Source organism: Orycteropus afer, unplaced genomic scaffold (assembly GCF_000298275.1).
Source record: "Orycteropus afer afer isolate SDZICR_OR568_19922 unplaced genomic scaffold, OryAfe1.0 scaffold00098, whole genome shotgun sequence".
Taxonomy (NCBI): Eukaryota; Metazoa; Chordata; class Mammalia; order Tubulidentata; family Orycteropodidae; genus Orycteropus; species Orycteropus afer.
Window position 1 is genome coordinate 10162310 of NW_006921685.1, and position 14499 is coordinate 10176808.

The 14499-nt window shown below is 34.1% G+C and overlaps 1 protein-coding gene across 1 annotated transcript in view; it reads right to left on the reverse strand.

Moving 5' to 3' along the window:
• Positions 1-14499, reverse strand: part of ANKRD17 (ankyrin repeat domain 17) — a 294287-nt gene that overhangs the window by 80837 nt on the left and 198951 nt on the right. The window contains 6 exon segments of the mRNA XM_007942797.2: positions 1092-1254; positions 2301-2476; positions 3274-3487; positions 3965-4107; positions 5647-5792; positions 5958-6069. Of these exon segments, the coding sequence (XP_007940988.1) occupies positions 1092-1254; positions 2301-2476; positions 3274-3487; positions 3965-4107; positions 5647-5792; positions 5958-6069 (954 nt within the window).

The window sequence follows — 14499 nt, forward strand, 5'->3', positions numbered from 1 at the left end:
CTAAGTAGTCTGAAATACCTAGTGAAAAGGTGAAATAACAAAAGGGAAAAGAACAAAAGAAAAAGAAGAGATGATTTTTTTGTCATTTGTAAATCAGAATTTTTCAATACAATAAAACAACTTAGAAACTACAGGGAATTTTATCTACATATATCACATGATAAAACTCAAAATTATGATCCTTTAGAGTAACCTGTTTTCCATTAAAAATAAAAATTACATCAAAGTAATCAACCAAATCATTAAATAAAAGTATATATACACAGTCTGTGTTACGTACTATAGAAAGAGAAATGCACTTCTCATTTTCACAAAAGTCATTACTTCTAAATGTGGTATACTGATCTTGAATAGTTTCAAATATCAGCCAGTCGGATTTTCATTATTTAATTCCTTTTTTTCTTGTGACAAAATATTAAAAATAAAATCAACATAACTGGAGTAAAAAGACCTTAGTTTTGTGTATTTCACTGTACATAAATTATATTTCAATAAAATGTATTAAAAAAAAACCCTCTCATACATACAAGTAAGTAGCTACAATTGTTGTTATTAAATAGCTTTGAATGCACTTTCAACTAATGGCAACCCCATGAATACCAGAACAAAACAGGGGGTCCTGTGCCACTTTATGATGGATTGAGGAATTTCAAAAGAAGATCACAGGCCCTTTCTTCTTGTCTTATTTTAGAAGTTACGCTGAAACCTCAGCATCAGTAATGCACAAGCTAATGGGTGGTGGCTGTGCATTATGTGCACTGGCTGAGAATCAAATGGTGTCTTCCTGCATGGAGTATGAGAATTCTGTAATACCCTTAACTGGATCTATACTCTGAAAGGTTAAGACTGTAACTACATTTTGAAAATACTACTTTTAACAGCTTTTTAGTATGTGGTATGATGAATATTAACGATTTTCTGAGAAATTTGTGTCTACCTTCCAATGATGCCAATAGATTAAATTTTTGCATAGTTTACTACTTTTCTCATAGCTGTTAAATTATAAAATGAAAGCCTTCAGTAATCATTATGCACTTCCTAGAGCTTATGTAAAACATCCAAGTGAATGAGAGGGAAATAAAACCCTCTACCTTCCTAAATGCTGCCATAAGAGGAGTTATCTTGCGGTTATCTGCTGCATCCACATCTGCACCTGCTTGTACCAATAACTGAACCACATCTAGGTGTCCACCATTTGCTGCCAGCCACAATGGAGTGTTCCCTTTCTTGTTACGCACATCAATATGAGCTCCCCTAAAAATGAAATAGATAGCACTGTCTTAAATGAAATGGAACAAGACAGATAATAATAACCAACTATTAACTTCTGAAAATATTCTGTAAAGACTAAAATTGTTTTATTATTCAAAGACTACAGTAGACTTTTTTTTCCCTCAGAATTACATTACAAAGAATTTCCAGGTATAAAACTAAAAGCAGTTACTTAATAAATGATAACTTTATCGATCAATATGTTTTTATTTTTAAGATAATAACACTTTTTGCATAATTCTGAGTTTTAAGTGATGACAAAATGTGAAATTGTGTTCAGTGAAAAATAAAAGTAGCCTCATAATCAATGTATTAAATAAACAGTAGCCTAGAAACACAAAAAGTATGCTATGAGGCAAACATATCAGTTCCAGATTTTCATGCATTTGCAGTATGTGGCTTTAGGAAGAATGAACCTGAGAATATCATGAAGAATAACATGAAGAATTCAGTGAATAAAATCGTAAGTAACAAGACTTATGGTGAATAATAACAATTAATAGTGGCTACTGCTTAAGACATCATCCAAAGGTCTTTAAGACAGTTCAGGAAATCCAATTAAGCAACCAAGCATCTTTGGAAGACTAACAGGTAACTTCTAACTGACTGAAACTGAAACTGCTGGATCTCATTTGATACTTTGACTAGTTCTACAACCATCACCTAGAAGTCCTAATTACTATAAAGAACAAGAAATTCAGCAATGAAGCCATAGATTATTGCCAGACTATTAAGAGTGAGCTAGAGATATGAGAGTATGGGTAACAACTGCTAGGAAGCTATTATAGTAACTTAAAAGTGTATCTGCACAGACAACAAAGGAAGACAAGAGTTATTTTAGGTTGGATTGAAAAAAGGAGACCAGACAATGGCTCTGGATAGGTGGAAAATAGTAAAGACAGGTTTGAAAAAATACACCAGCAATTTAGAGAAGAAGTAATTACAACTGATTTTTCATAGTACAATCGCCCAGAGAACATGGTAATCACTGGTATCATGGTGTTCATATACAAAGGTTAACATAATACCTGCCAATAAGAAGCTCACAGAATTTATAATGTCCTTTATCTGCTGCTATGGTTAAAGCTGTATCTCTCGAAGAGGGCACTGGAGGGGCATTAACATCAGCACCTTTATCCAAAAGAACTCGGCCCACCTCTGCATATCCACCAGAGGCAGCTTCCATTAGTGGTGTGAGGCCAGTCTAAGTTTAGTAGAAAATAAAAAGAACATGTAAGAGACTGGAAAGAGCTAAAATGTTAAAACAATCTGGGGAAGCAATTTGGTGTAGCTATTCTAAGGATTCACAACTGTATTTCAGCATTGTCACTTACCACCTTCCTGATATTAGCCTTAGTTACAGTCTAATCCATTAAAAACAGATAATTCTCCTTATACTCAATGGTACAGCTATGAAAAAAAAAAGTTGTATAATATGCAAGCACTTGGCATATACCTGTCACTCATTAGGTGCTCCTCTCCCTTCTCTTTTATAACAGTACATATTTTTCAACTGATCAACCTGTTATTAACCTGTTGCTGTTGAGTTTATTGCAACTCATAGTAACACTACAAAGAGCTTTGGAGGATCAGTGATTAAGCACTCACTGCTAACCGAAAGTCAGGCAGCTTGAAACCACCGACTTCTCTGTGGGAAAAAGATGTGACAGTCTGCTTCCATAAAGATTACAGTGTTGGAAACCCTATGGAGCAGTTCTGTTCTGTACTGTAGGGTATTCATGACTTGGAATTGACAGCAACAGGTTTGGTTTGGTTGACCAGAAGAACAAACAAATTAGTTTGGGGTAACAGGTTCTAATGTCATTACTATCTATTGAAACCTACTGTTGACATATTTTCAAAAGTTAATGCTTGATTGACTCCTATAAGAATGATTTCTGAATAAATATATATGTGAAAGATAAAACTAGGAAGCATAATTATAACTGACATACTGTACACCTTAAATATCAAAGTAATAAAATCAAGTATAAACTTTACCTTAGCTCTGTGTTCAACATTTGCTTTTCTATCAAGCAGAAGACTAACCACTTCAGTTCTTCCTTGGAAGCAGGCTAAGGTAAGGGCAGTGTTCCGATTGGTTTCTATCTGGGCATTTATGTCAGATCCCATGTCTAACAGAAGTTTAACAGCAGCTGTGTGTCCATTCATAGCTGCTAACATCAGAGGAGAAATGCCCAATTTGCTACCAGTTCTGAGGGTAAAAGTATGGGAAGAACAATTATACAAACACACATACATATATACATTTTAAATGACCCGGGAAAAAAAAAATATAAAATTTTATTTACGATTCTTTATTTTGCAGGATTTAAAATCACAATTCTTCTCAGCCTAGTAATAAGTCGTCTTTAAGATACTATCAAGACTCCATTAGAAATCTTTTACTACTAATGACTTGGGCTGGACTTTTTATCCTAACGTATTCATTTGCTTGCTTTTGATAAAAACTCATTAAGATCTGTTTCTTCTTGGTATCATAATACAGTAATTTATATTTTTCAAGTCCTTTGTCAGCAGTTGCAATTACTTAAATAACATTAATGTTCAAAAATCTCCAACAATTTGGGTTCTCAATTTTTAGTAAAGTAATTCCTAAATGTGGCATAAAAATAAATATTTAAATATTTTTAATATAATACTTTTACTAAATAGAGAGAATAAAGCTTGCCTAGAATTAATCTCAGCTCCTGCATTTAGTAATATTTTGATGATGTTCACATAGCCTCCAGAAGCAGCCAGACTTAGAGGTGTATAATCGGAAACATTCCTGTGTTCTTTATTTGCCCCTCGAGCTAATAGTAGCTCCACCACCTGGAAAGACAGAAGAAAAAACAATGTGTTTTCTTCATATGGTGAGGCAATTTTCAAGTTGTGTACTTCTGATTTCTCCTTTATTTCTGATATATTGCACAACAGAAGGAAAAGGCCTTTCATCCTCTGTACGAAACCAGCCTTTCAGCAAGAGTTGTAGAAGGCAATGAAGTAACATGTCAAGTAAAATACATTTACTATCTTGAAATGGCTTAACATGCCATGGAAGATCCAGACCTCACATACTGCCATGACGTGATAGTTTGGAAATTATTATTTATATATGATTATACAACACAGTGGTAAAATGGAAAACAATGGGACAAGACCTTTTTCATTTACACATTTGCAAGTATTTGTAATATTTTTTTAACTTTCAATCAATAACTAAAAATTTAAATAAAATAATAGGGTACTGCTAATACTTTTATTTCCTTATATTTCACTATGAAGTTTTAAGTATACCAAAAAAGCTGAAGAAAATTTTACAGTGAACACTCATATACCCACATATACCTACATACATTCACATCAACAATCAAAATTATACTATACTCATTTTATCATATGTATTTATCTTTCCATCTTATTTTTTAAATTGAATTTAAAGGTAAACTAAAGACACTTGTAATTTTCCCTAGATATTTGAGCATGTATTAGCATTAACTAGACTATATCACGTTTTAAGGATTTTGGGGGCGGGGAGAAAGTGAAACCTACATGTAATTTAAATGCTCAAAACTTAAGTATATATTCATTGAGTTTTGGCAAACACATAAACCTATGTATAATCTAAATCCCTGTTATTCACTCATGGCCCTTCCCAGTCAATCCCCACCAAGAGACCAATTTAATCTGTTTCAGATGCTCATATAAATGAAATCACACATTATGTACTCTTGATGTTAGGCTTCCTCTCACTTAGCATAATATTTCTGGGTTTATCAGTAACTTTTTGCTGTTTAATATGATTATGTATGAGTATGCATGCCATTCTATTGATACCTCTGCTGTTTCCAGTTTTTAGCTATTAACACTTTGACATAGGTACTAGTATCTTCATCCTTATTTTACAAATGAGGCACAGATCTTAAGTATTGCTCAGGATCATAGCTTTTGCGCTTCCCCTTACTCACTATTAATAATAAACACTAAAATACTAAATGCATACCAACAATCGCCTCCACTGTTGATTACAGAAGAAAAATGGTATGACTGCATTCACATTAACAACCAGAAGAAACAACAAAGTAGGGACAACTCCCTTACCTTCTTTTGTGCAGTACACCTCTGGTAGCAAGTACATCTAACTATCCATACACATATCTACTCCAAATATAAAAGGGCAAAAGTATAGGAAGAGCCAAGCAAAAACTAAGGGGGAAAAAAAAATTATTCCTGTTTCATCACTAAGCTCCAATTCTTTTTAATTCATAGAGTTCAATGTAAAACCATTGTTCTGATAGATAAAATCATGTGAGTTTAAAGTATACCTGTGCTAAACAGAGGAAGAAAAAATTGTATTAGGGGTAATGTTACCTCCTGTCTTCCCCCAGAACAAGCCAAGGATAGTGGTGTGTCCTTGGTTCTTTCTGATTGGGCTTCAATGTCTGCACCATTGTCCAGCAATATTTCCACAACACCAACATGACCAGCTGTAGCAGCCAAGATAAGTGGAGTAAAACCTGGAGGAAAATAATGATCTAATCACTACGGAGGAAAATAATGATCTAATCACTACATGCTTAGCAAAAGAAAAATACTAAGCATCAAAAAAGGGCTAAAAGTAGTATTCCACACAACATAAATATAAATATTGCAGGAAAAATGTTAACAAAATTAGATTCTACCTTTCTTGTCTCGGTGCTCGATACTAGCTCCTCTCTCTAGCAGTGTTTGTACCAGTTCCTCATGACCACCAGCACAGGCAAGTGTTAGTGCTGTGTCATGGTTACTCTCAGTCTGTAAAAGATTAATTATTCTGATTAGCTTATTAGATAATTTAAAACGTTAACATTGACTACATAATATTCTCACAAACATATGTACCACTTTTTGTACCAAACATATGAATGATAAACTATGTTCATTTTTAATTCTTCATTAGTGGTCATCCTGTGGTTTTTTAAATAGGTTAATAATACGCTCTATGAACAAATTTAAAAGCAAGTCTAAAAAAAAAGAAGGATAATCTCCAACCATATGCTATTTTCAACTACATGGTTAAAAGAAATACCATGGGCTCACTTTCATTTCCAGTCATAATGGAGTAACATAAACTGGATTTAACATTCCATTTTCAAACAACTTAAAAAAAAAGACAAGCTATTTTAAATGATTGTGTTTAGACAGGCAGTGAAGGACAGTGATCCCTGAAAATGGAAAAGATTAGTCCAATTTAATCCCTAATCCCTGAGTTGAGAAGACAACGTTCCAAGAAGTCAAGATGGCTAGAATTCATGGGACAGAGTATTGGACAGGAAAGAGCTGCACAAAGAAAGTACTCAGGAGATCTGCACTAGGTATTGTCTTCACCTGAGTACTGATTAGCTCACGTGTGTAAGAAAACTATCAGAAGACAAGGAAAAAACAACCAGGCTGAAAAACACCCAGAGCTTACAGAGGACAAGGAATAGTTCCATCTAGTCTAAGTGGAAAGACTTTCAAATACATAAGACATTAAATAGAATCCTCAGCAGTGAGGCCAAACTAGATACTGTAGATCTATCTAAACAAAGTTAGAGAGCAAGGTCTTGAAATGAAAAATTTGTTTCCAAGTAACATGCTGAATTCTAGAACAAAGCCCCAAAATATGTCAAAGAAAATACAAAAACAGACTATTTTGAAAGATGAAGATTATAATAATTAAAATATAGTATGACAGTGGGCTAGCTAACCAGCAATGGAGATGTGACAAGTTTATGTACAATTTACTTCTGATATTTGCTGGTAACAGTGACCAATACTGGATCTACCAATTGACAGATTCAAAACAGCTCTTATCATAGTTTATATGCGTATGAAGTACACTAATTAAATCCTCATACTTTTAGTATTCTAAACTTGTATCCAAAAAGGCAACTAGAAGCATTTGGCTATTAGAATTTGAAATATGCCAATGTAACTTAAGAAATGAATTATTAATTTTATTTCAATTTAAAAACTGATAATCAATTCCATATTGGAAAACTTTCGCAACTTGGTTAAGTCAATCTATTTTTTTTTTAATTTGTACATTTTATTAATTCAAATATAGACCTATGAAGTTCAAATTGAAATACACTCTAAATAAGGTGTCTAACTATCCTAGTTTTCCTAGGATTATGGGGTTCCCTAGGATCTTGGGATGTAGAACTTTTGGTGCTAAAACCAAGTCTGTTCCACACAAAATAAGATGATTTGTTTATATAATAAACAAATAACATACATACTAGATTTTGAAGACTTTACTACAAATGCAAATTAGAGAGAGAGAGTAAAACATCATTAGAAATTTATTGTACTGACTGCATGTTTAAACAATATTATAGGTATATTAAGTTAAAAAATACGTTCTTAAATTTCACCTTTTTTTTTAATTGCAGTCACTAGAAAATGTAAAATTACATATGTGTCTGGTATTTTCATACATGTACCTCTAATACATGGAAGGAAGGTTGGGCAATCTACTTCCATAGTGATACTGCCTTGGAAACCCAAGGAGGGGTCGCTATGTCGGATCCAACTCAAGGGCAATAGGTTGGGTATCTCTAATACAACACTTGTCACCAATCTGCTTTGCACTTTAACAGTTCAGAAGACTATAAATAACTGTAGGTAAGGATTATATCTTACTCACATTTGCATTTCCTACCTATAAGTGATGCTGTGCCCAGAAAATAATTAATGATAGTTAAGTCACATGACAACTGTAAAGGGTCATGAATTCAAAGACTCTTACTACACTACATATGTAAAATATTTATTGTGTTTACTGTATTTGTATGTCTATCATACTTATATACAATTACATTAATAATGTCTATTAATAATAAAGAGGAAGGGCATATTCCTACAGAATGTCAGTGATTCTAACTAAACACCGTTATAAAAAACTGACTAACGAGACAAAAAGCAGAACTGACTGATAAAGAGTCAAGAAATAAGAAAAAGCCTACTAGTTGGTGGTAAAGAAGGGAGACCGCAAAAGCTACTCTGTGAAAGAGGCTGGCAGAGAGCAGAGCTAATGACTGCAGAGATCAGGAATGGCCACAACGGAGAGATGCACCAACTACAACAACGGAGAAGGACATGAATACTCAAAGGAGTCCTGACTGTTCTGATTGTTTCATAGTATTTGATTTTCATTTTAGATTTATAAAGAAGGATTATGCCTGATTTCAAAGAAAAGGAGAAATTAAGTTCAGAGAAATAACTTTCAAACAGTCATACAGCTAACAACTAGTAGGGATTTTCTTGATAACAAAACTCTCCGCACTATCTCAGAGCATCCCTTAGTCACAATAGACTGGAGTCAACAGAATGTTACGTTTATCTGTCTTACATTTCTACATTAGTATGTATGCAATCAATACAAGAGTCAAATCTCTGATGCAGTTCATGAGACTTCTAAATTACTTTCAGGACCAAAAAGAGTAATTAAATAAGGAAAGTTGTGCCAATCTTACATGGAGAAGGAAGAGACACAGAAAATTTGAAAAAGATGAGCAGAAGAAATCATACCAGATTAATAAAATATTGTGTGTAACACTTGATATTTCAAGCACTTTGCTAGGTACTCTAGTCGTACCAATCCTAGTTACTATTGGGTGGGTTCTGACTCACGGCAACCCTTTGTGTCTAAGAGTAGAGCTGCGCTCCATAGAGTTGCTAGGTTTTTATTCCCAGGCATCTCTGGGTGGACTTGAACTTCAAACATTTTGGTTAGCAGCCAAATGCATTAGCCATGAGCCAAGGACTCTGCTAGTAACTTTATGGTAGACAAGTATTAATAAATACAGGTCCTGCTCACTAGGAACTTACCGATGTTACTACTATACAGGGAAAATGTAGGTTACAAACTACGAGAGAGGTATAAACATTTTATTATCAGAGTTAAGGGAAAAAAGAAAGATGAGAAAAAAGGAGCTAGTCAAATTTCCTGGGGAATTAAAGTTAAGTGTGTTTATTTAGCCCCACAATATTTCTACAATATAGGAAAATTCAAGGAACTAATGGCTGTCTTTTTAATGTATAATGAAAGAATTTAAAGATTCTTAAGTAAGGCCTCTTCAAATTACAGACCCATACAGTTCCAAAATGGTAAAATATATTCTGCTTCGCAATATATTGTGAGAATATATTGTAAGAAGCAAATTAACCGAAGCATAAGTCATGTTATATTCATTGTTCAAGAAGTCACATTATTTGCTGTATATCTAAAAGGAAGTCCCAAACGTGAAAGGAGACAGATGTTCAGAGTATTTTTAAGAGCTCATCCAGGTTTATATCCATTTAGCCTATGGTACCATAAAATCTGCCATTCCAAACCAAAACAGATGTTGTTATTATGATTCTGGTTTATAAAAAAAATAAGATATAATTATATTCAATGTAAAAATAATATACTATAAATTATCAACATGACTATTCATTTTTATAAGAGTAACCAAGAAAAAAATACTAAAAGGCAACTTAAAGTGAGCTAAAGTTGAGAAAACATGACTAAATGTAAATATCACTAATTACTCTGAAAGTAATTAAACTACTTCATCAGCCCACTCTGTGGGACAAAGATGTGGCAGTCTGCTTGCATAAAGATTTACAGCCTTGGAATCCTTTAGGGGCAGTTATACTCTGTCCTATAGGTTGCTATGAGTGAGAGTAGATACCTTAGTAATGAGTTTAATTTGGTGGGATGTGAACAAGTGGCATGTATTTTAAAGTAGAACATTTTAATGCCAACAATTACATATCGCCATTAATACATTTTTTTTCCTGGCCTCTTTTGTGTCTTTAGATAATCGTGATGACATTGTTCTTTGTACTGCAAAACCAGTAGCAGGAATAGAGAAATATATTTCTCTATATCTATATAATTAAAGGTAAAATATAATTTCACAAATTTTGCATTTTCAGTCTTTATATATAGTAAACAAGTTAAATCTAATGCCTGACCTTTAAAAGAGATAATAATGAACATGTTAATTATTAAAAATTAGAGAAAGCAAAATTATATACAAAAGTACATATATTCCTCATGCTTTGAGCTATGCTAGAATAAACAGTCTAAGTTCAAAAATAGCCTTGAGAAGTTTGAGTATAAAAGCTATAAGAAGTTCAGATATATGAACAACATGTGACAGGAAAGGAAGTAGAATACAAGATTATACAACTATGGCTACTACAGTTTATCAAAATTTCACACAATTAATTACAAAAAATATTTAATTAATTCAATAATATTCAACTCTAACCTAAAGTCAGATTTACTGTTTCATATAAAAACCAATGGCTTTTAAAATCTCGACTTGATTCCTAATCTCTATATAGAGGGTAAGTGTGCAGGAATAAGCTTGGTTATACCATTCAATAAAAATAAACATCGGAGCTATTCTATGAAAAGGTATAACAGTAATTGTGAAAGTCTTGAAAATGCTGAGATAAGCTGACTCAATAAAAACATTCTATGAGAAGAGGAGAAAAAGGTAATTTCTAGTTATATAAGGTTTGTGGAACCTAACAAAAACTCGTCTTTCCCATTCTTCAATGTTCACAAATTGAAATGATGATTGCTGCTAATCCAAGTTAAAAAATATCAGCTGTGAACAAAAAAATCAATTAAAAAATGTAACCATTTTTTTAAGAATCATTAGCATTTTAACAATTCTTTCTGAAGCTTTAAAAAATAAACATTTCTTTTGCTCTTACTTAACATAAGATTTGGTGTAAAGAGGAAGTATGGCCAAAGAGAGGTGCTGAACAGATACAAAGAGGAAAGGTACATGAAGATCCTGGGCCATGGAGGTGGTGGACTCCTATTCTAAAATCTTATTAACCAAGTGAAAAAAATTCCAAGTTCTATGTTAACCTAAGTTAACGACTAGAAAAGCATGTAAGCATAGATTCTAGAGGTAAGAGCATAGATTCTAGATCTAGAGTGCCTAGGTTATTGGTGAAACCTGGCTCCACTACCTATAAGCTGTTAAGGAAAGAGGTTAGTATTTCTATTTCAATTTCCTTACATTAAAATGGGAATAATAATGTTACCTATGTTGTATGCAGCTATTATAAAGATTAGAAAAGTCAATATTTGCAAAGTATTAAGCATGTATATGTGAACTGCACATATATATTTATTAAATTGATAAGGTAAAGATTCAAGTATTACAGAATGTTTAATCGTTCAATACATAAGATAGATTTTACTATTAATTTTATAACACTAGCCTGTTACGGCACAAAGTACTGTCACACATAAACCAAAATACCGTTATGACAGATCTCATCAAATTTTTATTTTAGTATCTAGAAAAAAATTTCAGATGGACTGAATGAATATAAATGGATCTTTATTTTTACTACTTTAAGTGTCTGCCTGTTATCATACAAACAAATAAATTTTTAAAAAACTAAAAGAGAAAAAATGGTAAATATTTATTTTGTTACCAGTTTCCCAAAGAAGGATTTTTTTAAGAAAAAAAATTTCTTTTTTAAAAAATTACCTTTTTCTCCTCTTCTCATAGAATGTTTTTATTGAGTCAGTTTATTTCAGTATTTTCAAGACTTTCACAATTACTGTTATACCTTTTCATAGCATAGTTCCGAAGTTTATTTTTATTGAATGGTATAACCAAGCTTATTCCTGTGCACTTACCCTCTATATAGAAATAAGGATTCAAGTCGAGATTTTAATTTTCATGCAGAATAATTGAGAGCAGTAACAACAGCTAACATTCTATACAGACAGAACACCATAAGCAAACTAGAGTATTTACAAAACCTTAGCCCTATAAGAAACTTTGTTATTGTTGTTGTTATGTGCCATCGAGTCAGACCCAACTCATAGCGACCCCTCCTTGAGTTTCCGAGGCAGTATCACTACAGAAGTAGACTGCCCAACCTTCCTTCCGAGGAGTGGCTGGTGGGTTTGAAATTGCCAGCCTTCTGGTTAGCCATCAAGTGCCTTAGGCACTACACTACCAGAGCTCCTTAGAGATAAAAATTCTCTATTTCAAGAATCCAAGCTAGTGACTTTCTGGACACAGCCAATGCCCCAAAGTATTTTCTTTAGTCTACCCAGTGTTATGACAAAGCAGGAATTTTTTAAGGACTAACTAAGCAATTATGATAAACTCCATAGAAAGTAGTATAAATCATGTTAAGTTAACCAAACATGAAAAATTACAATGTATAGACCAGATAAAGAGAGAGATTTCCAAGGATTCAGTCAGATCATCTTAAACAAACATTACTACTGAGATTAAAATGTAATTATATGTAACTTAATCTACAATACATTGAATGTAGCTCTTTTAAATATGTAAGTAGAATCTCACTCACTGCCATAGAGTCGGATCTGACTCATAGTGACCCCTCCTTGGGTTTCCGAGGTGGTATCACTACAGAAGTAGATTGCTCAACCTTCCTTCTGAGGAGTGGCTGGTGGTTAGCAGTCAAGTGCCTTAGGCACTAAGCCGTCAGGGCTCCCTATAAGTAGAACAGTCAGAGCTCCCTATAAGTAGAATAGTCAGGTAAAATGATTTAACCATCACTATATGGGTGGTTCAAACCCACTAGCCACTCCTCGGAAGGAAGGTTGGGCAATCCTACTTCCGTAGTGATACTGCCTCAGAAACCCAAGGAGGGGTCGCTATGAGTCAGGGCCGACTCGACGGCACATAACAACAACAACATATTAAACAAAGGAGCTCTGGTAGCATTGTGCCTAAGGCACTTGACTGCTAACCAGAAGGCTGGAGGTTCAAACCCACCAGCCATTCCTCGGAAAGAAGATGGGGCAATCTACTTCCTTAGCGATACTGCCTCTGAAACTCAAGGAGGGGTCGCTATGAGTTGGGGCCGACTCGACGGCAAATAACAACAATATTAAACAAATAAAGGAACTCTGGTAGCATAGCGCCTCAGGCACTTGGCTGCTAACCAGAAGGCTGGCAGTTCAAACCCACCAGCCATTCCTCGGAAAGAAGATGGGGCAATCTACTTCCTTAGCGATACTGCCTCTGAAACTCAAGGAGGGGTCGCTATGAGTCGGGTCTGATTCGCCGGCATGTAACAACAACATATTAAACAATGGGAGCTCTGGTGGTGTAGCACCTAAGGCATATATATATGACTGCTAACCAGAAGGCTGGAGGTTCAAACCCACCAGCCACTCCTCATAAGAAGACTGGGCAATCTATTCCTGTAGAGATACGGCCTCGGAAACCCAAGGAGGGGTCGCTGTGAGTAAGATTCGACTTGATAGCAGTGAGTTTTTTTTTTTTTTTTTTTCTTTAATATTAAACAATAAAGGAGCATGGTCAGCGTAGTGCTTAAGGCATCTGACTGCTATCCAGGAAGGTTGGCAGTTCAAACCCACCAGCCATTCGACAGAAGGAAGATGAAGAGATCTACTTCCATAAAGATTTACAACCTAGTAAGCACAATGCGGGTCACTATAATTTGGAATCGAATCAATGGCAGTGAGTTTGGTTTTTTGTTCATTTATATTAAACAATAAAATCATGATTACACTTGGAGGAACTTTTTCTGTGGCTGTTTTATTTAAAAACACCTTTAAAAAGAAATAGCATTAAATTTTGGTGAAGTATTTACTTTTGTATTTGGATCAATTCTTGGTCTAACAAAAATGAGAAAGCATACTTCTGGCTAAAACAATTTCATAGCAAAAAAGATTGGGGGAATTATACAGCAAATCTAATATGAAGTTCAATCCAATTCCCCAATGCTACCAACATTAAATGTAAATCACTGTGGTTTATCATGTGAATGCTGGATATTTCAAAAAGAAGCTGTACAGTAAAGTAATTAAGAATGGGGCCTTTAAAGTCTAATATACTGGAGTCTGAATCCCACCTCCACAACTTAATAGCTAAATAAAGTCATCTCTGGCAAAATGCTTACTCTCTTGGCCTTAGATGCCTCATCAGAAAAATGGGTAATACAGTTCTGAAGAGAAAAGAATTCCTTAAAAATCATCTCTGATATATTTAAGTGTGTGCAGTGTAGCAAATTACTTTGTGTGGCTTTTCTACCCGTAAATCTTTGTAAACTCCAAGGTGGGATTTGCTATGAGCAACTGAGGAGATCCTGATTGCTGAAGGTGTCCACCTGGAGTATTTCTGTTGGGAGTGGCACAAAACAATGTTCTGGGAGGTGCCCACTCTCTCT